This window comes from Cryptosporidium hominis (genome assembly GCF_000006425.1).
Source record: "Cryptosporidium hominis TU502 chromosome 1 CHRO011050, whole genome shotgun sequence".
Taxonomy (NCBI): domain Eukaryota; phylum Apicomplexa; class Conoidasida; order Eucoccidiorida; family Cryptosporidiidae; genus Cryptosporidium; species Cryptosporidium hominis.
Genome location: NW_667458.1, coordinates 1 through 27887, shown reverse-complemented (window position 1 = coordinate 27887; position 27887 = coordinate 1). Strand labels below are relative to the sequence as shown.

The 27887-nt window shown below is 34.5% G+C and overlaps 13 protein-coding genes across 13 annotated transcripts; 8 read left to right on the top strand and 5 right to left on the bottom strand.

The window, feature by feature from the left end:
* Positions 1–99: 99 nt before the first annotated feature.
* Positions 100–2130, bottom strand: Chro.10144 (hypothetical protein). Its single annotated transcript, XM_663343.1, has 1 exon — positions 100–2130. One exon carries the CDS (start codon positions 2128–2130, stop codon positions 100–102), a length of 2031 nt encoding a protein of 676 aa, XP_668435.1.
* A 610-nt stretch (positions 2131–2740) lies between these two features.
* Chro.10145 (hypothetical protein) lies at positions 2741–4126 on the bottom strand. Its single annotated transcript, XM_663342.1, has 1 exon — positions 2741–4126. One exon carries the CDS (start codon positions 4124–4126, stop codon positions 2741–2743), a length of 1386 nt encoding a protein of 461 aa, XP_668434.1.
* A 534-nt stretch (positions 4127–4660) lies between these two features.
* Positions 4661–11992, top strand: Chro.10146 (hypothetical protein). Its single annotated transcript, XM_663341.1, has 1 exon — positions 4661–11992. One exon carries the CDS (start codon positions 4661–4663, stop codon positions 11990–11992), a length of 7332 nt encoding a protein of 2443 aa, XP_668433.1.
* An 84-nt stretch (positions 11993–12076) lies between these two features.
* Chro.10147 (hypothetical protein) lies at positions 12077–12934 on the bottom strand. The annotated part of the gene is made up of 1 exon (XM_663340.1): positions 12077–12934. The coding sequence occupies one exon, from the start codon at positions 12932–12934 to the stop codon at positions 12077–12079; it is 858 nt and encodes a 285-aa protein (XP_668432.1).
* A 688-nt stretch (positions 12935–13622) lies between these two features.
* Chro.10148 (hypothetical protein) lies at positions 13623–14804 on the top strand. The annotated part of the gene is made up of 1 exon (XM_663339.1): positions 13623–14804. The coding sequence occupies one exon, from the start codon at positions 13623–13625 to the stop codon at positions 14802–14804; it is 1182 nt and encodes a 393-aa protein (XP_668431.1).
* Positions 14805–15158: 354 nt separating this feature from the next.
* Positions 15159–16541, top strand: Chro.10149 (hypothetical protein). Its single annotated transcript, XM_663338.1, has 1 exon — positions 15159–16541. The coding sequence occupies one exon, from the start codon at positions 15159–15161 to the stop codon at positions 16539–16541; it is 1383 nt and encodes a 460-aa protein (XP_668430.1).
* A 151-nt stretch (positions 16542–16692) lies between these two features.
* Positions 16693–17493, top strand: Chro.10150 (hypothetical protein). The annotated part of the gene is made up of 1 exon (XM_663337.1): positions 16693–17493. One exon carries the CDS (start codon positions 16693–16695, stop codon positions 17491–17493), a length of 801 nt encoding a protein of 266 aa, XP_668429.1.
* A 1655-nt stretch (positions 17494–19148) lies between these two features.
* Chro.10151 (SPY protein) lies at positions 19149–21113 on the bottom strand. Its single annotated transcript, XM_663336.1, has 1 exon — positions 19149–21113. One exon carries the CDS (start codon positions 21111–21113, stop codon positions 19149–19151), a length of 1965 nt encoding a protein of 654 aa, XP_668428.1.
* Positions 21114–21872: 759 nt separating this feature from the next.
* On the top strand, positions 21873–22724 carry Chro.10152 (cleavage stimulation factor). Its single annotated transcript, XM_663335.1, has 1 exon — positions 21873–22724. One exon carries the CDS (start codon positions 21873–21875, stop codon positions 22722–22724), a length of 852 nt encoding a protein of 283 aa, XP_668427.1.
* Positions 22725–22911: 187 nt separating this feature from the next.
* Positions 22912–23070, top strand: Chro.10153 (hypothetical protein). The annotated part of the gene is made up of 1 exon (XM_663334.1): positions 22912–23070. The coding sequence occupies one exon, from the start codon at positions 22912–22914 to the stop codon at positions 23068–23070; it is 159 nt and encodes a 52-aa protein (XP_668426.1).
* A 94-nt stretch (positions 23071–23164) lies between these two features.
* Positions 23165–23551, top strand: Chro.10154 (hypothetical protein). The annotated part of the gene is made up of 1 exon (XM_663333.1): positions 23165–23551. One exon carries the CDS (start codon positions 23165–23167, stop codon positions 23549–23551), a length of 387 nt encoding a protein of 128 aa, XP_668425.1.
* A 644-nt stretch (positions 23552–24195) lies between these two features.
* Chro.10155 (SWI/SNF-related, matrix associated, actin-dependent regulator of chromatin subfamily A containing DEAD/H box 1) lies at positions 24196–26619 on the top strand. The annotated part of the gene is made up of 1 exon (XM_663332.1): positions 24196–26619. One exon carries the CDS (start codon positions 24196–24198, stop codon positions 26617–26619), a length of 2424 nt encoding a protein of 807 aa, XP_668424.1.
* Chro.10156 (hypothetical protein) lies at positions 26616–27671 on the bottom strand. The annotated part of the gene is made up of 1 exon (XM_663331.1): positions 26616–27671. One exon carries the CDS (start codon positions 27669–27671, stop codon positions 26616–26618), a length of 1056 nt encoding a protein of 351 aa, XP_668423.1.
* Between the last annotated feature and the right edge of the window lie 216 nt (positions 27672–27887).

The window sequence follows — 27887 nt, the reverse complement described above, 5'->3', positions numbered from 1 at the left end:
ACTTTTGAATTTAGAAAAACAAAATATCCATTTGTTAAGCATTTTTAGTTCATTTGTCTCCAAATTTGCTGCTGCTGTCTGGATATTTCTTAGCTNTGGCTAAAGCTCCACATTCACATATCTAAATGTCGATGTATATGTATAAAATGCTTTCCTTAATAATCGTCTTGCTCCTTTAAGCTTTCTTCTTTTCTTACTAAAGTGATACCAATGCATTAAAGAAGAAAAGCAGTTATTTCCCACTTCAGAAACAAAATGACCATACTTGCTACCTTTCAAGTCCCTTCCTAATTCTCTGAATTCGTGTAATAGCTGAGATTGAGATACCTTTTGTAAGTTTTGGTTCATTTGAGTTATTGCTTTTTGGTTTGCAATCTTATTAAATGCTGATCCAAATAATGTTGAATGATCCTTAATCTTTTCACAAATATTTGTAGTTTCTCTAATATAATAGTTCATTGTATCAAAGTAGTTAATTAAACATGATCTATCTGTATCTACAAATACCTGCTCGAGATTCATCTTATTGTCTGTTGAATCTTTATTTTTATATATTTGAGCGTTTCCAGGGATTATGCTTGGCAGAGATGAATTAACCACAAGAGGAATTAATAATCTATTTATTATTATAAACCTCCTATTGTTATAATTCGCATCATCAAGTTCTGAGTTGAGCCTTGAACATATCTTTGAAGCTAAATTAGTTCTTCTAGCACTTAAAATGGTACTAAGATTCTTAACTTGATTCCCAATAGAACCAAAAGACCTTCCAATACTTGCAAATTTACTATTTAATACCAAATTCTTTGTTGTTGGACACGTATTAACGAGCCAAGCATTAAACTTTGTATCTATCTTATTATTCAAAAAAAATTGACCAATTAAATCTAAAAGTGTAATTGAAATATCTTGATCCATTTCATATTCAGATAATCCTTGACTAGAAAGTACTTTCTTGTCACTTTCAACCATGCAAAGTTGAGAATTAGTGTCAGCAGCTTTACGGGAATATTCATATAATTTGGAAGTTTGCATACCAAGTATTACATTCTTTCTATCAACAAATATCAAGTTAACAGCTTTTAAATTCTCAGAAATTTCTTTAGTCTTTTTAGGATCTTCATCTGGTAAGTTCAAGAACTCATTATAGTCTGTACAGAATTGTTTCAAAGAATCAGTATAAAGCTTTATTTCAGTCAAAATTATGAGCTTCTCGTAGCTTTTTGATTGAAAATAGTGATCAATTTCCTCCCTAATTTTGTTAACACCAAGAATAATATCATCACAAACACTTTTCAAAGGAGAAATTTTATTTCTAAACCATCGACTAGCATCTTCATTTTCTCCAATTCCCCAGTTTTTATTCATTAAGTCAAGAAAGGTTCTCAATGGACCCAAAATAGCTATAAATGATATTCCAGAATTAAAATCCATATAATGCTCTAATAAATTACCAATATTAAATATGTGGAATATGAAAGCTTCTGGATTTAATGTATTATACATTTTAATTTGATTTTCTTTATCTATAATATAAAGCTGTTTGTTCTTAATAGTATTCAAAACATCAGTAATCTGATCAATTCTAGCTGTCATATTAATATCATAATCCGAGTTTTTATGCTTTTGAATTTCATAGAGTATTTGGTCATTAATAAAGGTAGTAAAATCCTCAATAGCCGATTCACAGTTAATTCCATGATTAGTTTGGATTAGACAATAGATAACCTGCGATAATTGTTCATCAAATGACTCCATTTCATTAAAAAGCTCATCACCATCAAAATTCTCATCATTTATAACTCTATATATTGGGCTTAAGAGGAATAATATAATTAATGCACCCTCATTTCTATGTCGTATTTGGATCTTATCATATATTGATAGCCAGACCAAGGAAAGCGACTCAAATGGTGAAATCACCGGAAATTGTGCGGAAAGTTGCAACATATTATCAGAAAATACATAGGAATCGGCTTTTGAACGTTTTCTATCAATATTATTAAGATCTTCCACTCTCATTGTACTTCTATATGGGTCTTTTTGCTCTACTTTCTGGTCACTAGTCGCATATTGCAACAAGGCCACCAATATCAAGCATGATATCTTAAATCCCCATATTATATTCATTTTATTCTATAGTTCCTCTTCACTCCAACCTTTTTAATCTAATTAACTTTTAATTTGGCTGCATGCCACGTCTGTGTCTCCGCATGTAAAGGGGGGTTATAAATAATGAAAAAAGAATATTAGGTAATTAAAAGTTATTAGTGATGAGAGAATATTTTTTATTTGGTTAATTTTCAGCGTTATTGTGTTATAATAGGTGAATGTTGAGATATAAAGAATGATTTGAGTAGAACGGAGAATAGGTCTATGGATTTTGATTAGACTGAATTAAGCTTTTTAGATTCATTTTTTATAAGGCAAAGAATAAAATGAAAATGTAGTATTTGGCGGGAGACTGATAGAGTAGGTAATTAAAGTAGAAATAATGGTTAGAAAACTACAATGACAAAGAATAAGAATAGTGAAAATATCTAAATGCAAATTTTCAAGCAAACAAACGAGGTAATACACGTTAAATATTTATATGTAGTGGATTTCTCGTAGTAAGTTTGATACTTTTTATTGGGTAAAATGGCAAAATGGCGTGATTACTTATATTGTAAGGGATCAGATAAGTAAAAAGCGCGGATTATAATTTCATCTTGAGAAATCTAAAAGTATACCACTAGATTTAAGGATTAGTAATGTCTTCTGTAGTTATTTTAGGTTTAATTTCGGTACCAAGGATCTGAGAAAGCTGTTCTGCTGTTTTCTTAGTGAAGTTAGCATTAGGTATTTGGTTAAGCCATGGGAGTTTTGTTAGATCAAATCTGGGTGGGATCTCAATGGAAATTCCAGAAATATATTCAGGGGGTATTATAGCGTGGATATTAGGAAATTTCTGATCTAGCTCATTCATTGGGTAAAATCTGAAGGGGTAAAAGTTTTCGGTTAAGTTAGGACATTTGCCTCCATAAGACTCTTCAAGTTGTTCAAGAGGAACCAAACTAGTAATTTCATCAGAATAGGATTCATCAATAAATCTAACCTTTCTAACTGATGATCCTGGAATTGCAGCAACAAGAGCGTTGCTAACAACATTTATAAACTTTGGACAGTTTACAATGAACATTCTATAAAGTCTCATTCTATAACGTGTATTAACAAGTGAAAGAACAGACTTTAGGACTTGAATAGGTAGATCAGTTATCCCTTTTCCAGCCAAGTCAATGATTACATTCCAGTTTTCAACTCTTCCCGCAACCTGAAGGTATTTAAGAAAGAATTCTAGACAAAAACATAATAGCTTTTGGATTCTTTCGATTTCACCAACAAAAGTATCAAGCTTTGCAAGCTTCACAATAAGTATTGGCCTACACTTAATATCCTTACCATGCCAATAAATAGCTCCAACTTTAAGATCATTCATCACATCTTTCTCACTTATTGGTAGCTCCTTGATTCTAAATTCATGGTTACTTACCATCATCTCCAAAGCCGTTTGGACATGAAAACGGGAAGAAGCCAAAAATCTCAATGCCTGAATCCAAATAGAGTGAGGAAACTTGTAGCCGTGGTTCTTAGCATACTTTCTTAACTTTGCTAGATAGAGTTGTTCGTTTTCTGAAAGAATCTGGTTTAAATAGATATATCTTATTTCATCTTCTATTATATCACTTTCTGATGGCTCAATTAACAAGCAACTTAAAGTGGTCGAAAATGGGTTTAAAGCGGAATATATTTCTACTCCTCCAATATTTCTCTGAATTGGTTTAGCATTTCCAGAATTAGTCATGGAAGTGCTCTTTGTTATTTCAAGATTCCCAACAGTTTCTTGAAGCTGAGGCAAACTATTCATCTTTCTGTCAAGAAATGCCCTAGAAGAAACTGGATCAAGCTCCTCAACAAGCTCCATATCAGACTCCTCCAATGCAGATGTAAAAGATACACTCTCTGACTCTGAGTGAGACTTTTCTAAAATCGAAGTATCCTTAAAGGCGTCTATAATCTCAGAAATACGCTCCTCCTCTTTGCTTAAACAAGGTCCTAACACTTCACCAGAATCTTGGTCTGCCATTTTGCTTATTTTAACCACTTCTATTAATTTTGTCAGGCAAAATTCTGTATTGCTTTTTCTTTCCGTGTGAAAACACTCACAAGATTGTTTGGCGCCTTTTATTTTGACATAAAGTGAGCTTTCTATAAAAATAGGTTGCAAAAAAAAAAAATCCGTCTTGATCTTCAAAAACTGTTTGGTATTAATGGAATATAGGTAGCTACTGCTTTAATATTAACTTATTTTTGAGTTTTTCTTCTTTCTAAGTAATTTTGCAGAATTATGCATTTAACGCAAAATAATAATTTTTATAGTGGCACCATTATGGCGCCAACAGCTAGATCTAAATTTTTGGTGAGCGAGAACCAAGATGTTTAAAAAACTCTAAAAAGATTAAGAAATATCAAAAAAACAAGCAATTTCCTAATGAGTAAGATAAAGTTGACTGTATTTATCTGATTTACTAAGAACCTGAAAATCAGATACACTTTTTTCTATTGTTTGGTTCTTTATATAGAACTCTTTCGCCATTTTCACGAAGGATTAAATATTCCAATGTCAAGAACCAAAAAGAGCTGGAAGAGGAATAATTCTGGCTTCCAGCTTTACATTAAACTTATTCCTGCTATTCTTCTTTGGATATTTTTTATTTCTGGGAAAGTTTCATCATCTAACACTTATGAAAATCTTCGAAGCTCAAGAACAGCCAACTACTCTCCTCTTAGATACGAAGAAGTCTCAAATAATTTTCAGGAAGATAATAAACAACATCATTCTTTTGAAAAAATCAGGAATTCAACTCCAGATGGATCATTATCCACTAGGAAATCTAGTTTAGGTTCAGCACCTGATGAAACTCAGAAAAAAGATCCACTTTTAACCCAGCAAAATCATTCCAGTGCATTTCTTCCTGAGATATTTATGTCCCAATTGGACATGGAGTATGGGAATAGAAATCAGGGATCAGGGAGAATCACAGATAAAAGTTCTGATGAGAGACCAGAAAGCGGCTTAAACCTACAAATATCGTCCTTGTCAACTTCTCCAGAAACAACTTTAGAATCTGATTTACAAAAATTATCTTCGGAACCAAATTCTTCAATAAATACTCCATTGAGTTCTTCTCCTCCGCCTGCTCCCCCACCACCTCCGCCTCTTCCAAACCAATCCCCGACGAATAGTCCAAGTTTTCAAATGCTTGATCCTTTGTTTGACCCTATAAATAAGAAGAAACAAGATGAATTCATTAAAGATTTAACAAAAATTAAATTAGTCTCAGATGTTCTACCAATTCCTTTTAAGAAAAGTGAGCAGAAGTACGAATTTAATTATAGCCGCAATAGAAACCAGAGCCTAAACAATTATAAAATGAAGAATCTGGCAATAAGTAGAGAAGAATTTAAGGAAAACCAGAAGAAACTGGAAGAGAAAGACCCTGAGGAGCAGGGTAAAGCTATTGATACTCCAGAGAAAGCTGAAGAAGATAAGATTGAGATGCTTCCATTACCTCTTGGGCCTCCAATTCCTGGTACTGAGCCTGGAATAGAGGGTTTATCTCATATTATACCTTTAGATAAAGCACCAATTAGGCCTCAAAAGCGACAGGATGAGTGGGAATGCATTACCTCGCAGGTTGAGAGAGACAAAACCACATGGAAGATTGAAAAAGGTAAAATGAGGTTTAACTATATCCCAAAATTCAGTGAAATCAACCAATCAGTTTTTCCTTTAAGCGGAGATCCTAAAAGTTTGTATTATAACTGTATCTCAGCATTGAAGGCTTTGGAAGCTAAGCTAATTATTACTCCCCCTTCCAGTGATGAGATTGAGGCAGAGTTTCTCAGAACTACCTTTTGCATTTCTGCTGCAGTATTTTGCTACGTAGAAACTGCCATGGGAGATCCAGAACTTCAGCTCTTTTGGAATCGTGAAGTTAGAATGATTACTGATGCCCTTGTTGCCAGGGACCCAAATTTGGATCTCCTTCAGGTTGTAGGTGAGAGTTTGGCTACAAAGATTGATACTCATGTTGGATCAACAGGAATTGCCTCCCCAGATCGTTTGCCAGATTTTATGCCTCAGAGAATGCCTAACCAAAGTTTTTCCTTTGCCTCCACAAAGTTGGAAACTTGTCCTACCAGGAATCAAAGAACCGATCAGGGAGACTACGAATATGAGGGAGGACTTGCTGTAGCTTTGTCAACTAATATTAATGGTGTAATTGTTGATGATCCTGAAATTTGGACAATGTGGAAAGCTATCATTACACAAAAGGATAGGGATTTAAATATGAATTTGAAGAGATTTAAGATTTTTTCAAAGGATTTTCCAGTAAAGTTTAGCTCAGATACAAAGCCAAAGAAGATGAGGGAGATGCGGAATCTATGCGTGGAACTAATAAGGGAGGGAATTAAAGAAAATCCTCCAAGATACGAACTTTTACCTTTGGCAAAACCAAATGAGGAGCAAGTTTTGAATGAGTTTTGTAACTATGCAGCTGACTACTACTTTGGAAATAGACAATGGAGTTACATTTATGACTTTTCCTTAAATTCGAAATATATTAATGGGGTACCGATTTACAGACCATATGCACCTTTTAGGTATTTTGCAGCTGAAACATTTAATGAGATGAGGAACAATTGTTGTTCAGTAATTTACGACCTCTTCTTAAGCAAAGTATTTCCTCACCTTTCTACAAATCATTATAGAGACAAAGGTGCCTCTATGGATAAGTCAAAGTTGGAACGATTCTGCCATGAAGCAGCTGGAAAGTACTTTAAGAAAGATACCTCAGAGTTTGATTCAAGGCTAAAGAATGTGGGATACTTTGATTTTGCAAGCTATAAATCAAGGGTAACCAATTACAAGAAAGCAAATTACCAATCTTTAGTATTAGAAGGTATGCATGACTTGGAGGATACTCCAGGACACTTTTCAATAGGAAGTATTGATGGGAATCTAAGCTACACTCCCAGATTTCCAAACTTGAAGCCAACAAGAGTCTGTTTTTCACAGTGGAAGGCAATTTTAGATCAGAATAAGGAGGATCTTAAAAACAATATAGAAACTCCAACTCACTTGCCTGATGTAATTCCTAGTGAATGGAATATGCCTCAGTTTTCTCGAGCAACCTTTAAGATAACTTGCTTTAGAATATTACGTAAGTTATACAGAGAAGGAAGCGTTTCATTAAGATCTAGTGTTTTGAGATCAAGCAGTGTTGAGCAAAACATGGAGAAGATTTTCTCAGACTTTTGTACTGAGGCCTCCAAGAGATACTTTGATGGGCTAAACACAGATTATTCAATGGAAAGTCTTCTACAAGTTCAAGCTGATACAGAATCCCAGTGGAATTCGGTAGTAGAAGCTATAATGAGGCTTCAAGAGAGTAAGAAGAGCACAACAATTTATTGGGTTTACCCTATTCCTCCAGAAAGTTATGCTTTGAGTTTATTTAGATATAACGTGAACCCTTCTTCAGAAGATGAGGAAGAGGAGGAAAAGATTAAAAAGAGCTTCTGGAAATCAAAGGAAGGAGAAGTAGGATATGAAACTAGGTGCATCGAGTCATTAAAGTTCTATAAAGCTAAAAGCGATGAAGAAATAATGAAAATGGAGGTTGATACCAAAGATATGGCCTTAATTGAAATGGCAATGAGAAAGGTTTGTGAAGAAGCTGCTGACTCATTCTTCGGAGCAATTGAATGGATTTGGATGTATAAGCTTTCAAATATTGACAATATTAACAAGTATGCAACTTGGGTTCCAGCAGTTACAGGCCTACCTAAGAGAAGACCAATTAGTTCTCTTTTAAAATACAAAGGGACAGGAAGCATAGTACAATTCAGAAACTACTGCTTTGCATTTGTTTGGACTCTATGGAAATCAGGAAATGAGCCAGATCTAAGAATTTCAGGAAAGCTATATTCTCCAGGAGAGGGAAGTTTGGTGGATCAGAAGGCTCAGCTTGAGAGATGGTGCACTCACGTTGCGAACGAAGCCTATAACTCTGGATATAAGCTTTCTTTAGAAAAGAAGAAACAAGAAGGAATAGTCGACCTTATGCCTAGAGCAGACCCTCAGACCTCTCTCTCTGCGGTAGAGCATGAAAACAAGTCAGAACAAGAAAGCGCGCAGGTGATAGAAGGAGAAACTGTTGTCTTCTCTTTCGGAAACGCATTTTCACAGTGGAAAATGATCCTCTCACAAGTTGAGGTAGATCGAAGACGTAATATTAAAAGAATTGCTTGGCTTCCAGAGTATTCCGAAATTAAAGAATATTTCCCAGGGCCTGTTGAAAGGCGCCAATTTGTGCCCGCCTGCATGCAAATTTTGCAAAAGCTGGGTGAAAGAGGACTTTTGGTGTGGGGAACAGTCTCACCAGAGTACCAGGGAGTAGTGATCAGAGAATTTTGTTCAGATGCTTTCATGAATGGATATGAGTGGAGAAATGACGACTCAAATCCAATTTCTGCACCATATGGAGAAAAGGAGGCAAATAGAGAGTTGCTCATAGAGTTTTTGAAATTCATGCACACAAATCGAATGAACATAAGGAAATGGATTCTTTTTTACTTAAATGAGAACTTGAATCTTGATTATGCAATAACGTGGGCTATTAATGAAGATAACTGGGGTTATTTGAACGATTATTTCCATCAGTCTCAACTTCACGAACCTGAAAACTTTGATCAGCTTTTTGAAGAGGTCAGGGAGAGAGTAAGGCAGATGGGAGGTTTTGTAGATGCCTCTGGGGATGATTACTTCTCTAATAGTCCAACAGCTAGGGAGAATTTATGGAAAGCAATTTACAATCAAATGCATATAGATTTACTTCTTGGAAGGCAACAGAGAGTTTCAAATCTTCCATTGAATCCTCCAGAGATTTGGCTGGGCTCAAAGAGTCCAGAGGAATTTGTAGCCGATTGCAAAAGAGTGATAACAATGTTGCAAGGCCAAACAAACCCTGATTTGCCTTCAAGTAAAGAGCTAACATTAAAAGAGATTCTTACTGCTGTTAGAGTCTTTGCAAGTGGCGATAAAGACGATTCTGAAATACTTAATTCATATTGCGATGATGTTCTTCTGCATGTTTCTGATAAAAGAGGAAGCTCAATTTTCAAAGGTAGTGGATTTAGTTATCCAGGAGCAATTTTGGAATTTGAAAGAAATAGACAATGGGGAGTCATTGCAAATTTAGAAAGTAAGTACTCGAAGCTTGAGCAAAGAGATGTTGATGGCAAAATTGGCTCTATTTCGAGAATTTCGAAAATTCCAGGGTTTGTAAGACACACCATATTCCAAGGAAGCTATGATATGGAGGAATTCCAGTCTCAATGCGAAATTGCTCTTCAAACTTTAGCAACTGATATTAATATTCCGTCACATCTACGGGTTGTTTTTCCCGATATGCATGCTGGAGAAAAGATTGAGGATATCATAAAAGAATATTGCAGAACTGCTTCCGAATACGCTTTCCAAGAAAAGGTTGATCACGCTCTAAGTGAAGATGCAACAGAAGAAGCTGCAATTTTGAATGATTTGGATAGTGTTAGTCGAAAATTCAAGCTAAGAAATCCTTTGGGTCTAGACTACTCCAAACGATGGAATAGCATTATAGACCTCGCTAAGAAAAGAATTGAAGAAGAAAAGTACTTAAGGATGAATAGAGTGCTTGAAATCGACTCTGCGTGGCTTAAGAATACTTATCCAGAGATTTCAGGGAAAGACTTAAAAAATGCTTTTGATTCAAAGGGAAATAATCACCTTGCAAGCTTTGTATTAGTCTCATATGAGCTTTTTTCGGCTATTTTGCTTGGAAAGGAAGGGAATAATGGAGCTAATAAGGACAAATTCAAGTTTATATCCAGGAAAACCCTACTACAATTCTGTAGAGATGTCTGCTACAAGTATTTTACCGATGAAGCAAGAGGTGACGTAAACTACTCTAGCCGAGATAAAGCAGCCACGGAAAACGCTTTGATTCTCGACATGATTGCAACCAGACCTAGAATTGGCCCTGACCCGAGAGACCCACTTTACGAGCTTTATCCTGAACAAGGAGAGGAGGTCCCTGAATTAAATAGCTTTAATATGGACCAGTATATCACTTCTAGGTGGGAAATCTACAAAAAAGACTTTGAAAGTGATAGTTACAAGGAAAATTTGCGCAAAAATATTATGGATAGCCTTACTTCTGCCGAAATTAATCTCCTTAATCCTGGAAGTGGAAAACCTTCACCTATTGGAAATAATATTGTTTGGGCGCCAACTGCCCCCTATCCCTGGAAGCACCACACTGCAAGCAAAATTGCATTGCAAGGGAACGCGCATGCCTCAAGTGGTGGAACCGTTTTGGCGGGTAAAACATTGGAGCATATGAAGTCAATTTTCGGAGGAAATATTGCAGATGTTGCAAAGGTTGCAGTCATTCCGGCAATTCCAGACCCCAATTCTAGAAAGCAAAATGGAAAGCCAGATAATCAGAGTGGTAGTGGGTCTTCTACAGATTTTGGAACAAGTAATCGCATTTTACCTTTGGGCGACTTTGGAGAAACCGCCAAGGTCAAAAGACTCAAAATTGGAACTAAAGGTGGAAGGCCGATTAAAGGGAGGGAGGTTAACCCAATCGAGGACAAGTTTGATCAAATAGATAGAGAGTATAAAGAATTGGTTTCTAATAGCTTTATCTCTAAAGGAACCGTAGGCGAAAATGAAGAGAAAAATATTATAAGTGGAATCAAGCCTAGGAATAGGAGCAATCCTGATCGAATCTCACAAGAACCCAAGAAAAAGATCAGATCTAATCGGAGCAAAGGTAGCCGCTCTTCTGACGCTTCAGTTGCAGAAGGTGAACCACCTAAGGGAAGCTTGGAAGAAAAAACTTTGACCAAGGAAGAGTTAGCAAGCTCTAGATTAGCTGATAGAGAATGGACTGTCATTTCTCAACTGGGAAAGATTTTACCTGCAAACGAGGGGTCAAATTTAGTAGTAGGGATTCCAATTGAAAGGCCAAAGGACTTTTACAAAAAACCTATGGGAAATGTAAGAGGTATGACTGAAGCCTGTTTCTCTGTCATATCTAATGCAAAATTTAGAGCAATTTCAGGTACTCGAATTTCTGGAAAAACAAAGGAGGAAAGAAGACAGAATGCTAACTTTTATTGCAGGAAGGCAGCCGAAGCCTACTATGAATCTATTGATGGAGAATTTATTCCCCCTAAAGGCTTTGAAAACCTTCCAGGATTCTATGGGCTATATAGTTCTATTGGGAAATCCAAAGCTGTTCGAGGAAGAGGTAATCGTGTCTTCCTAGGAGAAAGCTCTGCAAACCCAATGGGTAAAGAGGTGGGCCTGAAACCATTACATAAGGAGTCTGCCAGAATTAGAAGATCCTTTGGTCCAACTGTTGGTTCTTTTGGACTAAATGTTCATATGCAGAATCAGTCTAACTCTTTAGCAAATACTTATAGCAAAATTTCTGCAGCTGATTCAACTGTAATAAGCGGATTTGGTATTAGTGGCAAGGCGTCTAGAATTAAAAGGAGTGTTTTTACAGATTCCAAGAATAATGTCAGAGAGAGATTAGAGCTGAGTCCAGGAGACGATTTACTGACTGATCCTGACTATTATAATGATATGAAACCTGTAACAACTCCGAACAGTTATGTTGAAATGAGGCCATCAAAAGGACTTGGGTCAGGGGCCCCAAGGCCTGGAAGGTCACCAAAAAAAGATAAATTTGGCAATCCAGAGGTTTATTATGTTCATCCAAGACCAGATTTAGTGGAAGAAGCTAAGATAAAATCTCAGCTTGCTAGACGAATTAACCAATTTTCGACAATTAACAAACCAGAAAATAAAAATCGTCCAAATAGTAGTTAGTAATTTACGATCCAGATTATTGTGTGGAAGCATCTGTATGTCCCCACAAAATTCTTCTGCACAATATTTCAGCAAGATCTTGCCTTATACTGTGTCATTGCATGTGATCACAAGAAACATCCGAGTGGATTGGATCGGAAGTCCCTTGGTCTGATTTATTATGGATATAGTACCATCGCATCTGGCCAAAATAATACTTGATAATGAGTTATTAATAGTTCTGGGAAATGCTTCTGCTACAGCAATTTCTTGTCCATATTTAACCCTTCTATTCCTAGAAATTGTTTTGGAAAAGTGAATAACAACAGGTTCTGCTGCAAAATATGCAGCAAAAATAGAAGTCTTAATTTCAAGTGGTACGTAGGTTTCGGGACGCATTTTGTTTCCATTATAATTAGAGTTCATTATATCCTCATTTGATGTCATATCCTGTATGAACAGCTCCCTTGTGGCTTGAGGATTTCCAAATGTCGAGTTGGATTTGTTACCAGGATCTGAACCAAAAAATAGATATTCATAACTATCAATTTGATTCCGATGTGTATTAGTTTGCTTTTCTTTTGATTCTTCCTTTTTCTTCTTTTGCCTTCTGATATACTTTGACCACCAGTACTTCATTCTACTACCACTTTTCTCCTTCTGGCTTTCATTGGATTCCTTTTCTGGTCTCAAATTACTTTTATTCTTTTCAGATTTGTTGTCAGATTTACTCTCCGATTTGTGTTCTGACTTCTTTTCTGACTTCTTTTCTGACTTCTTATCAGACTTTTCAGAAGTCTCCAGGTTTTCAGAGGATTCAACGCCAGTCATTTTAGAATCCCTCTTGTTAACATAATGGTAAACTCCAAATCTAATAGCATTACTGGTCAAGCTTGAGACAGAATTGATGAGAAAATCCTTATTATCAAATGGATCCACTGGCTCAGACTCATCAGAAGCCATATGTAACCTATAATACTCATCATCTGATGCCTCCAAGTTTCCTTAATTTTTGAAATAGAAGAAAATTAATTCTTTCCTATAACTTTGATTTGATTGAGCAACTTACCTTTTCCCCATAATGTTTTAACTCCAAAATGTATTGGAATTCGAAGACCAGAACAATAAAGTTCTTCGCAGATCCAATCAGAAAGAGCAGGCCAAGATCTTTGAATCTGCCTTAATGAACTTTCCTCTGTATCAGTACTTTGACGAAAACACTTTGTGGAATCATGGAATCAGTTACTTCTATAAGGTAGTTGCATGCATGCAGAACTTACCTCAATTTGAAAAACAAGTAATTGAATAAGTAAAAGAGCAAAGTACATTTTTTTCTTAAGAAGTTTTAAAATAAACCAACTTTAAATCGAATTCATGGTGAGAATCCTAAAAAAAATGAACATTGGCCCAGTCCTTCTTTGGCTGAAAAAGCATTTCGAGACTAAAAAAATAGTCAACCAAAAACGAAATGGCGCCAACGTGTGTGGGGAAGATAAATTTTTGGTAAAGTCAGATAGAGGGAGATTTGAATTTACTAGTTGATAAAAATATAAGGATTAAAAGGTTAATTGTAGTTTAGTTGTTAGTTTTTACTGGAGTATTTAATTTGTATATTTAGGACAATACTTTAAATTTCACTGTTGAATTACAAATGAGTGATATAGGGGAAAAAGTGGAGCTTCATATTTACGACTTAAGCAATGGAATGGCATCTCAACTGTCCCCAATGCTTTTAGGAAGAACGATTGAAGCTATTTATCATACAGGAGTATTTGTTTATGGGTATGAATACTTTTATGGAGGTGGGATAGTTTGTGTTCGACCAGAAGAGATTACCAGATTGTATGGACTAAAACCTATTCGAACATTGACATTGGGAACCACGAAAAAGTCTCAGAAAGAACTAAATAGCCACTTGGAATCAATTTCTAATGAATTTAACAGCGATAACTACGACCTTTTAAATCATAACTGTAATCACTTTTCAGATAATATAGTCAAATTTTTGATAGGAGAAGGTATTCCATCTTATATTTTAGATCTGCCAAATGAGGTGATGAGAACTCCTTTTGGTTCAATGATTCTTCCAATGCTACAAAAAGCGCAGAAGAGTCAGGCAATTCGCTCAGTTGCAAATGTTTGGAACACGAATGGAATCAACCCCTCAAATGTGATCAATAAAACTGCAGAGGAGTTCAGTTATTTGAGTTCTGGGTCAAGCTCTACAGGGAGTAGTAGAACAAGCCATCACTCTAGATCTTCTGGATCTTCAGATAGTATTTCTGAGTTTTCTAAGAAGCTGAGCACTGTTTCCAACAAGTACGGATGGCAGTGCCAAAGAGTATTAGAAACTCTCGAAACTATACTTTTCAATATTATAAGTAATCCCGGTGATTTAAGATACAGAAGCATTAAATCAACAAGTAATACACTAAAGAGTGTATTAATGAGTATAGATGAAGGCCTTGAGTTACTATTCTTAGTTGGTTTCCGCGAGAAGCAAGCGGAAGATCAACTTAGATACGAAATACAGCTAAGCCAACCACTGAGCAGAGAAGAAAGAGAGCAACTGGAAACTCAAATTAACTTGGTCAGGCGTACCTTAAGCTCCCTGGGGATGGCAAGTGAACAAGAAACCCAAGAGTCAGCATGCCCAGAATCTAAAGCAAGCAATGGATCAAAGTCAGAAAGTACAATTGACTATGTAAAACTATTAGCAGAAGTGAAAGAAATGGGATTTGAGGACAATAAGAAAATACTACAAGCTCTTCACAAGACTAATGGAGACATCTCCCGCACTGTGTCAATTCTGCTGGATGAACAGAGCCAATAATAGTGGAAAGTCGTGGCTAAGAATATGTAGGAATAAGAGTAATCCTTCAATTAAGCTCTAATAATAAGTAGAAGCTCCCGGTCCATAAATTAAGAGCATTGCGGTCATATCCAATTTAGTCAAAATAAAGCCACTTTCTTAAATTTTGTGTTCTTTGTGATTCCGCGTTGTTTGCATTTTTCTTTAAAATTGGCAATGGCGCCAAACCTGATTCGTAGTGTTACCAGGAATGGGGGGCCGTTTGGCTTGGCGCCAAGTAGACATGCCCGAGGGATAAAGCAAAAAAAAACAGGAAACAGGTGAAAGAACCAAGTTGTAATTAAATTAGCTAGGAAATAGGAGTCACTAGAAAACATGTTGAATATTCTGAAAGTTGGAGATAACCAGACAATTGCGCAGATAGAATCTGCGGACGCGTCGTTCATTGTTGGAACAGGAGGAAGAACAAGAAGAAAACTCGCGGCCGTTTCTGGAACCTCCATTACAATTATTCAGGATGATAGCAAGACAGCCAGGGTTGAAATAAATGGAGATGCAGCATGTCGTGAAAAGGCTTACTTATATCTTAAATATTTAGTTCAGCAAAAGCATGGCCCAGTAACCATCGATGTTACCCCGGATTCAAGAGATGACCTTACAATAGTTAATGTTCCAGCTCTTTGTGTTGGATATATTACAGGAAAGAAAGGCCAAGGATTGAGAGCAATAGAAGAAGATTCTGGAACCTTAATGTTCTTTAGCAGACCAGAGGAAGAGTGTCCAACTGACAGTACCCCTCCAAGCAACGGTGTCCCTATGAACAATGGTAATTCCCAATCACAATACATCTTGGCTATATTTGGAGTTGCTAGAAATAGAAGAGCTGCTGAGTTGAGGGTAATGTGTTACATTGAACAAAAGATTAATGGGCACTTTACAAAAGATTTGAAAGCAGAATCTCATGACCACATTGAGGATCTAGCAACAGATATTGTTCATATTGAAACAGAAGACCTTAGTTATGCTGTAGGAAAAGAGGGAAATACAAGAAGGAGACTTTGTGCATCTAGTGGAGCGATTATTGAATACGTGGGAAATTTTGCATTTATTCATGGTGACTTGAGCGAGAGAAAACGCGCCAAAGAATATTTGGCATGGCTAATTGCCCAAAGAACATCGACAGTCTCTGTTGACACCAGAGCTAGAGAAGATGTAACAGTTGTTTCAATTCCACAAAATGTGATAGGGTATGTAACTGGTGCAAAAGGAAGCTTTTTAAGACGTGTTGAAGATGAAACCGGTACCTTTATATTTATTGATGAAAATAAAGGAAACGTTCTCGAGAGAGTCCTAATATTCTCTAGATCAGCCTTTGGACGCCAAAAAGCTAGAGACTTTATTGAACGCAGAATGTATGAAAAATTGTGTGGCTATGCAGATAATAAGAACTATCCACCGAATGGAAATGGATTCAATAGTAGGAATATGAATGGTATCCGCAAAACCAATGGAATTACTTTGAATAATTCGCACTTCGATCACCCGATGAAGGGTAACTTTGCTGCAATCCCAAATGCATTCCTCTCACAACCTGGAATCAGTGGACTTGGAGCCCCTAATATGGGAATAGGAAGAAGATCAAGAACTAGAGGTGGAGCACCAGAACACCATATTTCTGATAAATCTAGCGGTAAACCCGCTGGACTTTATGGCGGTAATTTGGTTCCTTTCGGTCTGAGTGGTGGCGCCTTGTTTTAAGGCCAATGCGACGTGGGGGATATTAACCGATACTTAGACTCGAAAGTAATCATAAGTTTGTTCCAGAAAGGAGTTTCTGTCTATAAAAGCACTAGTAGGATTTAGAGGTTGATTTAAGACAACTTGTAAGTGAGGGGGACCTTTAGAAAAGATGGGTTCTTCCAAAATCAGGACGGCAGCAGCAGTAGCAGGAGGTCTGGCAGTGGTTGGTGCCCTTTTGTACTATTTATTCCGAAGTGACTCTTCAGAAAATAAGGACGAGTCCAATACTTTAGTTGAAGCCTCGGTAGCCAAAGATGTACCGGAGAACACGGTAAAGGGGTCGCTGGATACTTTTACTAAAGAAGACATGTTATTATTGCTTGATGAGATCCTAGAGAGTCAAAACTCTCTAAAGAAAATAATGCGCTCCTTAACTAACGACTTTGTTGCCGACCCCCCAAAGTCTCTCCAGGATTGCTATAATAAGGTTAAAGATGCGTCTCCCCAGGATCCATTAGATAAGAGGAAAATTTCTCTAGTTGACTTTGATCGCTTGGTAGAACGCTTTTATAATGACGAGGGTATAAGTAGCGCAATAGAAAAGATCATGGGAATCCATGGACCAAGTTCTATAACAGAGCGAGCAGGCAGTATTAGTAGTGATCAGCTTGTCAAGGTTAATGAGTTTATGTTGAAAGAACTAAGAGAATTCGTGGATCAATATATTTTTATAGCTAATAAAGATCAATTTGATGTTAAGACACTAACTATTGCCGCACAGGTTTGGGTAGGCTCTAAAGTTGAGAAGCAGTTTAACTTGAGTTCTGATGATATTGAAACCGCAATGCTGCTTCATTCCCAGACTCTTCGTAATGATCCAGATTTTGGACGAATTAGTTTCCAGATGCAGGCTACTATGGAGCAGTTGCTTGGTTCTCCTGCACCAACCAATCTTCCCTTTTCAATATAATTTTATTATATATTAGAAATCCAGTTTCCAAGATTGTCGCATTACTCAGGAATGTAATTGATTACCATTATATTTCCTCGATATATCTCTTTCATTTCGTTTACCAACCTGGTATTTATTATCTAAAGTTTGATTTGTTCGATTTGGATGTAATTATATTATTCGGAAGAGACCAAATTTCTTATTTTTAAAGAAAAAATCAAATTGATCCTCCAATATCCTATAAATATTTATTAGTCATAACTAGGTTTATATTTTATTTTGGTAGAGCATTCACTTGGACGCTGAGTTCACTAAGCCCAATTGGATCGTATACTTATAAAGTTAGAAAATTCTAATTATGTCATTTTATCCTACTTTTCTTTTAATTTCGATAAATTAATACTTCGTTGTAGAGAGAGTCGTGGAAAACTTAATATAGACTTATTAACTAACAGGGTAATCATCTTTTTATTTGTAAAAAAATGGCGCGCAAATCATTTCAATTATTTATGACACGTCATTTGTTTGATTAAAAAAATTACTTGCATGCAGATAAATTTTTATTATGGCATGCAATTGTATACAAAATCAATTCAAAGAAATCGCGAGAGAATTTTTCTCCATCGCAAAGTTTGGATTCAGTGAGCATTCCACGAAGGTTTGAGCGATAATAAATTAGTCTTTCGGTATCATTTGCAAGGCTTAAAGCGGCTTTAACAAAGTCTTTCTTATTACTTGCAATGAGTTCATTCAAGTTTAAATTAGTGAGAATGGACCTTCCAACATTTTGAGAATGAAATGATGAAATTTCAGTATAAATGTCTGAAGAATTTATTTGAGAATTTTCTGATTGGTCAATACTTAAAGTAATTAATGGAACTCCCATAAAAATACATTCAAATGTCGTGGTTGTTCCAGCATATGGGAAAGTATCTAAAGAAATGTCAATATCATTATAAAGCTCCAGATGAGAGTAATAAGAGTTGCTTAAGGGGATTAAAGAAATTCTATGTGGTTGAATATTGTATTTTGATTTGAAAATTTCAAGATAAAAATTGCAACAAGACTGTGAGCTGAATGCTTTGGATTTAAGCAACAAATGGCTTTCAGGAACACTTTTTAGGACTTCACCCCAAAGTTCTATTGTTAAGGGATGTAATTTAGTAACTCTGTTAAAAGATCCAAACGTTATAAATCCATTTTTTTTCATAGGAGGTTCGGAAATTGGTGGATGTTGAATTTTTGGTAAAGTATAGCAAAGAAAACAATTTGGGAGATAAAGTAATTTTTCAGAGTATTTTTGTTTTGTATGAAGAGGATCAACTATCTTATCAGTAATACGATAATCAATGTACTTTAATCCAGTAGTGTTTGGATACCCAATCCAAGAGATTTGTATTGGAGAGTTTTTTAAAGCAAATAAAGCCAAGCAATTATTGACTGTATGGCCACTTAGGTCAAAGAGAATATGGATATTATCACTCCGGATAAGCTTTGAAGAAAATTCAATATCTTTCCCATGTATATATCTCCAATTTTCACTAGGAATAAGATCCTTGAAAAAACATGAATAATAGTCATGGTGAGGGGAATTGTCATATATGAAGATATTCAGTTTGACTTTTGAATTGCCTTCTATATTACAATCTCTAGTTGAGTCCTTTGAGAAATTCTTAATTAAAAATTTTATAGGAGCTAAAATGAAGAATGCAACTGCATGANTGGAAGTATTCTGCACCAACAAACCCTATATTAATCAATTGTTTGTCTGAAGTTGACTCAATATCTGGAATTTCAGCAATAGGAATTAAATCATCAAGACGGGTCCTTGATTTCTTTATGAATCTCGATGAATTTATCCCCCCATTCCAAAGATAGTTCATACATATCTTGGTATTTATATAATAATCGGAGTTATTTATCCAGATTTGAGACTCGCATGCATAAGATTCTGGAGTAGAGCTGATATCTAAACAAAGACTCTTTTCAGAATCCTTTAAGTTATTAATAATTGACTCAATTGAATTGTTTCTAATATTACCAATTAACTTTGGGTTATCTAATGGAATAAAGTAATTCAAAATATACAATAGGTTCTGAAACGCCAAAGTATGGTTAGGATCTAGCTCAAGAGCTACTAGAAAACAGTTTTTTGCCATCAAAAAGTTCCCACAGTCTCTATAAAGCACTCCAAGATTATTATATACATCGGGAACGCCTTGATTAACTTCGATACACCTTTTAAAATACTCGTATGACTCGTCAATCTTACCAATATTACCGTATAAAGCTGCAATAACATTCAATGTAGTAATACAATTTGGATTAATTCTGGAAATCCTTTCATAACATAAAATTGCTTGATCAATAAATCCAAGCTTTCTAAGAATTATCCCAAAGCTATCATAGGCATTAACATTCATAGGATTAAAGTGGATTGAAAGCTTGAAGCACCAAATGGCCTTTTCTTCCTTACCTAGTTCATAATATATTATTCCCAAGTCAGTGTATGCTTCTGAAGATTGTGGAATATATAATATCACTTTTTTCAAAATGGACTTAACTAGGCTAAATCCAGCATTTTTTTTTCTGGCTTCAACTGCTTTATTATAAAGTAATTTACCAAAATAAGATCTGAAATCATCATTAAATGGATTCTTCTTGATTAATTTCTCCATAATACCAATGCTCTTATCAATATTGTCATCGATCTCGAAACAAAGTCTGGATAATGAATATCCAATTTCACAATTAATGCAGTTTTTGTTTGATTCAAAGCATTCCTGTAGCAAATTCTTGCATCTAGAATAAACTTCAAGATTTTTAGAATCATTTATTCTAATATTCGCTAAAGGTGGTTGACTAAGGTCTATTCCATTCAAAGATAATATTATCCTAACCATACAATGAATAATATTTGGATAAAATAAAAAACAACTCAAGAAATATTGATGTGAATTATTTTCCAAAAATTCCAGTTTATTTGATTTGAATAGTATTAAAACTGTCTCCTTGAGACAACTTACTAGTCTATCAATATCCTGATACTTATTTGCAATATAATTTAATGCAAGACAAGCATCATCATAATTTTTAAGAGAAATTTGAATAATTCCAAATGACAAAACTTGCATAATTAGCTCATGAATTCTTTCAGTATTCTTTATTGAGTTTTCATTATCGTTAACTGATTCAATATTTGTCATTTTGTAACGAATACAATTCTGGATCAGATCAATTATTAAAGAAATAATTCTATCAAAATTTACCAATTTAATATTAAAAATTTGGAGCAGAATCTTGGAGAAAATCATTCCTATAAAGTAAACCAAGTCCTCCATATCAGATTCTTCAAACTTTTGAATGTCCAAAAGTCTACTTAAGCATTTACTGCAAGAGTAAATCCTTAAATTAATGCATATTTGTTGAAATGACTCAATATTATTTAAAAGTTCAATTAAAATTGTGCCCACAATATTAATATGATCATTATTCAATAAATGTTCTTCAGCCCCATTCACTACCCATTCTTTGAAATTAATGATACCATCAAGTTCAGAATTATTACAAAAGCAAAAAATAGTCATTTCTTGGCAAATTTCTGGGATTTTATTCGTAACTCCACCATCTTTCAGCATAATGAAGTCTTAATACCGTATTTTTTCTACTAACATTATACAATTTAAGCTTTCAGATTACTTTAATTAAAAAAAAAAAAAAGTGATTATTATGTCATTTAGTATGTTATGAAAAAAACCGCATAAACTTCTGAATTAGACCTTAAAAGCTATAAATCTAGAAATTGATTTCAAAGATTTAAAGTCAATATTGAGTTTGTGTTCTAAAAATCCTGGAAATATATTAATGATTACTATTTTTCAGTTTTTTATTTAACTCGAATCTATTTTCAACATCATTCAACGAGCTTTTGCAAATATGAACACGTATAAAAGACACTAGTAAAAAACAATAATAAATGGATACCAATAGATATTTTTGAATTAATAAAAAAGTAATATCACGCAAGGAACAATCTAACTTTAATTATATCTAATAATTACTTTGACTTGAAGGCAAATATAAAAAAATAAAATAAATATAGAATAATTCATTGGCGCCAAAACGAAAGTTGTTTTTTTTAAATTAATAATAGAATTAGAGGCGAAGTGAAAAATAGGAAAAAATCCTAAAATACTATTTGTAAATAAATATATATATTAACTTATAGAAGGACTTAAACAAGTGGGATAGTTTTCTGTGATGCATTCTTCAGGAGGAAGTCAGGTCTGGGGTAAGTTTTAAAAGAGTTAAACTTGACAAAAGTGATCATTTAAAATAACTTATCTTTAGTTGGAAATGTGCCATTTGACGCTACAGAAGACGAACTAAGGGAGGTTATGAATTCAGCTGGTCCTGTTCTGTCAATGAGAATTGTGCATGATAAGGACACTGGATTGAGTCGTGGGTTCTCTTTTTGCGAATATCGTGATATAGAGACTTGTATTATGGCAATAAAGAGTTTAAATGGATACGAATTAAGAGGGAGATCTATTAGGGTTGACTGGGCAAGCCAGGATATGAGAAGTAGATATAATCATTTAGTTGTAAATAATACATCTGGTGCAGCTCCTGTAACAGCAACAACTCAAGGTGGGATTGGAATGGGACAACAAGGAACTGAAGGCTTACATCATCCAATATCCTTAACAGCGCCATCTCACGTTCAGCAAATTCAGGAGGATGGGACATCTATGCCTTCAATCCCAAATAACAATGCAAATTTTGATAATATTTCGTCAGAAATTATCCAACTTGTACAAGGAATGACAGTTTCTCAGTTATATTATTTGATAGGCCATATGCAAAAACTTGTTGTCCAGAATCCTGAAACTGCAAGAAGCATTTTACTTGATAATCCTCAATTTTGTTATGCTCTTCTTCACTCTCAATTCATTTTAGGTATGGTTAATGAACCATTTGTTCCACTTAATCAAGAGCAACTTAACAAAGCAAATGAAATCAGAACTAAAGTATTGGCTTTAAGAAACGAAAATTCTAATATTAATATTAAAAATTTGGGAGAAGATGTTTCTGTTCTTATTGAAGAAATTGCAAACAACCCAAATCCTGCATTACTTCAAGCATTGGGTTCGATCCAGCCAAATTCCGTTGCTCAGTGGACTGAAGAAGAAAAATCTAAGATTCTTGCAATCCAACAAGCACTAAAAAATAGGGGGCTAATTAACTGAAGAGCTCGCTCATATACTACTAAATCATTGTTATAGAAATTAGTATGCTTAATTTATTATATTATATGTTTCTTTTATTATTTTTTAATATTCTCTTATTTGTGTGTTTTTATGTGCAAATTTCCAAGGTAAAAAAAATAATAAATTTGTATTTTTTTGGCGCCAAAGATTAAATTTTTACTTCAATATGGGAAATAGGATTTCTATTGATGATTCAATATTTGAACTCAAGCTACAGAAAAAGGAGCTAGAGAGACAATACAATAAGAGAGATAGAGATTCAAAGAGCGAAAGGAAGAAAGCTAAGGATGCTATAATTTCTGGGAAGGCAGACCTCTCTAAGTAAGTTTAAAATAACTACAATTTTTAACCATTGCTTCTTGTTTATAACGTCTCCAAATTATTATTTTAATAGGATTTATGCAGAGAACTCGCTAAGAATGCAAGAAGAATGTAAAGAACTTCTTATCATGATTTCTAAACTAGATCGACTCTGCGCTAGATTAGAAAAAGCATCATCGAAGGAAAAAATTTCAACGCAGCTTTTAGACATTATGCCAAAATTGAAAAAGCAACTTTCCGAAGAAGGAGTTATGGGATACTCAAATATGGGTAAGATCAAAGAAATCGGACAGCTACTTAATACTATTGAAGATTCCCAGCCCGAAACAGTTGGGGAAAATGTGGGTAAAGAAAAATGCATGCATGCAGAAGACTCTGTTGAAAGACTGCTAGATGAGCTTTTAAATGAACATGCTATGGAAATTGATTTGGCAATATCCTCAAAAACTGAAATTAATGAGTTACTGGAAGAAAAGTTAGAGTAGAGCTATTGAATGAGTTCTAAAGCAACTTTAAAGCTTTAAATATATATATATATTAATTATTGGCGAGTGCTTTTTAAAAAAAAAAAAAACTTTTTTAGCTTTTAAACTTCATTCTCAAGCTTATAGTTTATCCTCCTCGGATTATTGTCGAAATTATATCAATATTTTTTTAAAAAGTGTCCACATGAAATTTTTTAAAAAATTAAGTTTTAAAAATCTGGTCTATTTAGATAGCTATATAGTAATTAAGAGAAGAATGCCTTTCAGTTTAGAATTAGAATAGCTAAGAAAATTCAAAATTATTTATTTTTGGTTAGAAGGGATTTAATTGAAAGCTACATTACTTCGGGCTAATTTTGTGTGTATAATTGTATTTTTTTTTTTGTTACTGAATTGGTGCCGGCAATAATAAGAGGGGAAATCAAACGACATTGTTTAATTAAAAAATCCAATTTTCTTGAAAAAGAAAATTTGGAATATTAATTAATTAGTTAGTAAGTATAAATATTAATAAGTAACTATTTATATTCATATTTGTCTATTTTATCGAGTTATTACTTTAGTAAGCTTAATATTAAAGGAGAGTCGAAAAATAGAAAGGAGGAATCTGGCACTAGTAGCTCTGGAAGGCGTAATATGATAATATGAAACAAGATTTAACAGTTGTTAAAAGGATAAAGATTGAAGAGAAATGTAAAAAAGTGGACAATTTAGATATTAAATACGAATCAGAGACGGATATCGAAAACAAAGCCGGTTATATGAACTCAGAAAAATATACATCATTGTTCGATGGCTCTGATAGAGATGATGAGGATCTTAATAGAGGATTTAAGCGCTTGGTTCGAAGAAAGAGAAGTGCTAGAAATCTCTCTGATTCATCCAGCGTATCATCTTCATCTATTGAATCTATTGGAAAAAGCGACTTTACAGATTTAGAAAACAGCTCTCAAGATGATCAAACTTTGGAAGAAAAAGAAGCAAAGAGGTTAAGGGAATTAATGCAGAGAGAAGAAGATGCTCTATCTTTCTGCTTGGATATTTCTTCGAAGATGAAAGAGGGGATTGTCGACTTTTTTGTAGGAAATAATGCAGACAATGAAACCAAAAAGCAAATTATCGACAATATTAAGAATGGGCATTGTAATATTAGTAAACTTACAGAGGAGTTGAAAAAAAGTGAAATATTTGAGTATATCAACTCTTTTGGAGATACTAGATTGAAGGAATACCAAATAGTTGGAGTCTCATGGCTTTTGGCTTTGCATCAGAATTCATATAATGGCATTCTTGCCGATGAAATGGGGTTAGGTAAGACTGCTCAAACTTGTGTTTGGTTGCAATATCTATTTGATTCTGGAAAGTTGGTAAAACCCGTAATAATTAGTTGCCCTGCTTCCTTATTAGATAATTGGACAAAGGAAGTATCTATTTGGGCCCCAAGAATCAGAGCCGTAAAGTACCATGGATCTCAAAAGGAAAGACGCCAAATCGCCGACCAACTTTTTGAGGAATATGAGGAATCTAGAGTGGATGTAATTATCACTACTTTCCAAATGCTCAGCAATAAGATGGACATTAATATGGCTTTCAAACACTTTGAATTTTCATATATGATAGTAGATGAGGCTCATAACATCAAAAATTCGGCTTCTCAAAGGTATAAATCCATGAGTAGGAAGATCCAATCTGAGAGAAAGCTGTTATTGACTGGAACTCCAATATCCAACTCTATTTCAGAGCTTAGTAATATGCTTATTTTCTTGATGCCAGAGGTATTTAATTCTGATCTGCTAGAGGATGCGTATAATAGTTATAAGCGCAAGATTTCAAATAGAGAAAAGCTTGATGAAGCTAACTCTGAGGTATTGTTCCTCCAACAGATTATTGCTCCCTTTGTACTCAGGAGGTCTAAGCAGGACGTACTATCCTGCTTGCCTAAGAAGCACACCTTTATTGAATTCTGTGAGCTAACTAAAATACAAAAGAAACAGTATGATAATGAAATTGGACGTATATATATGGAAAAAGATTCAGTAAATGATTCAAAAGATTCAAATATGCTTGATAAGGACTCCAACCAAGAATCTTCAGATGAGAAGAAGCTAATTAACTTAATTGAAAGAAAGATCCAAGATAAGGTAAACAGCCACTTTGGAGATTCAGCTTCTGCTGAGAATGAAAAGGAATCTGAAGACGATAACCTTAACTCAAATGATCTAAAAACAGGTTTACAAGACTACGATCAAGATCAGGAACAAATTGAACAAGTAAAATCTCGTGAAGGAGGAAAACATCACTACGACCCAAAATACGTAAATTCGATTATATTCAGGATGAGAAGGATTTGTAACCATACCCTTTTACACCAGGGCCACTATACTAGCAAGCAAATAGAAGAGCTTGTGGACTACTTGTCAGATAATGTGGATGAATTCAAAGGATACTCTAGGATTAAAGTAGAGCAATATATTACTCAGCTCTGTGACTATGAGATTCATCAGCTTGTTTCTAGACTTTTAATAGTGAAGAACTCCCCATTACTTGAGAGATTTAGGATTGATGATGAACTAATTATTAATGGGAGCTGTAAGCTAAGGAAAATGAACGAAATTATCCAAAGCACGGTAATCGAAAACAAGGAAAAGTGCCTTATTTTTTGTCATCACACAATGCTACTCGATATTATCGAAGAGTATATAAAGATTAAGTATAACATGTCCGACTTCTACTTAAGATTGGACGGGACAACTCCCATACTTGAGAGACAAAATATGATAGAGAAATTTCAGACTACTCAAGTTCCGTTGTTTCTTTTGTCAACAAAGGCAGCTGGGCAAGGCCTGAATCTTACAGTTGCATCATCTGTTATTATGATGGACCTCGACTACAACCCCCAAATAGAAAAACAAGCAGAGGATAGAGTTCACAGAATAGGCCAAAGCAAACAAGTGAAAATCTTTAAGTTGGTTTGCAAGGATACTATAGAAGAAAATATCTTTAATTGCTGTCAATCCAAGCTAACTTTAGACAACGCCTTTGGGGGGAGGAATCAAAGACAGCTCTAACTCCTTTCTAACTCACTAGGCAATAGCTTATCTTCTGTATTGTCGTCAAACATAATAGTAGTGCTATTTTCAACATTTTGCTGATCTCTTTCTTCTAATAGTATTTCTCCTGAATCTGTTAAATACTCATATTCAAAGTTTTGAATATCCTCATCAAGTAAAATAGAGGAAATTTCTGATTTGACCTGGTTAGACAGCATTAAATGGTTTTCTATGAATTCCTTAATATTTGGGAATCTTCTGTATAAGATTCCCACCATTTCTAGAAGAGCAAAATAATCAGAAGTATCAACCGGCTTGTCAATAGCTACATCTTTCCTCTCAGAACGACCCATATTTGATTCAGATTCATCTTTATTAGTTGAAATATTTCTCAAAGCTTCCTGGGATTCCATATAAGCCTTAACTAAGACGTTTATCTCTTCCTGCTTCTTTTTTATAATCTTGATTAAATTCTTCCTATCATTCAACATCTTTTCAGTTAAGTAGATACAGTTGACACACTCATCTTCGCTCTTCATCAATATGTCCTGCTCTTTTGGAACAAAAATCTCATGATCAATTTTGTCTTTAAAGCTAAGGTCCTCTTTTGAGTAGATACCTCTATTTCCCGCGCAATTCAGAATTGCATGTAATATGCATGCATGAGTTTGTTTATTGAGTACAAAGCTACTATAATAATGGGTTTTAAACCTTTTATTAATTTGATTGAGGATATTGGTATTTTTTAAAGCTCCAAATCTGAACAATAGGACAGAAATAACATCAGAGATAAGTGAGCAAGAGTCCTTGTTAAGTTGAGTTTTAAGTTTTTCATCAAGAAGCTTTATGCTTTGAATAAAAGAATTTGAAATTTCAAAATCTGGGTTTTTAATGTTAAATGCAATAAGGGAGATTATCACTTGAGTTAAAGTAGTCATAGTATTGAAAACATGAGAGTTTTTATTTATCTGTATGTTTTCATCTTCGTTCTTAGTTCCATAAGCTTTAATTAAGTTCAGAAGCAAAGTATTATATTCAGTTTCCAGTGCTTCTAATATATCCGTAATCATCGGTCTCCCAAGGTCTATAAGCTTTCCAAAAACTTCCTTTTGGGAAGAATTTGATGAATTTTGTGCCTTAACATTGTCAGATTGTTCATTTTCCCATATTTTATTAACCACTGAAGTGATATCATTAATTTTGAAATCTTTCTTAATTGAAGAGTGCAAACCATTCAAAATGAGAATCTGTAATATCTGAATACATCTGAATAGTCTATAATGGAA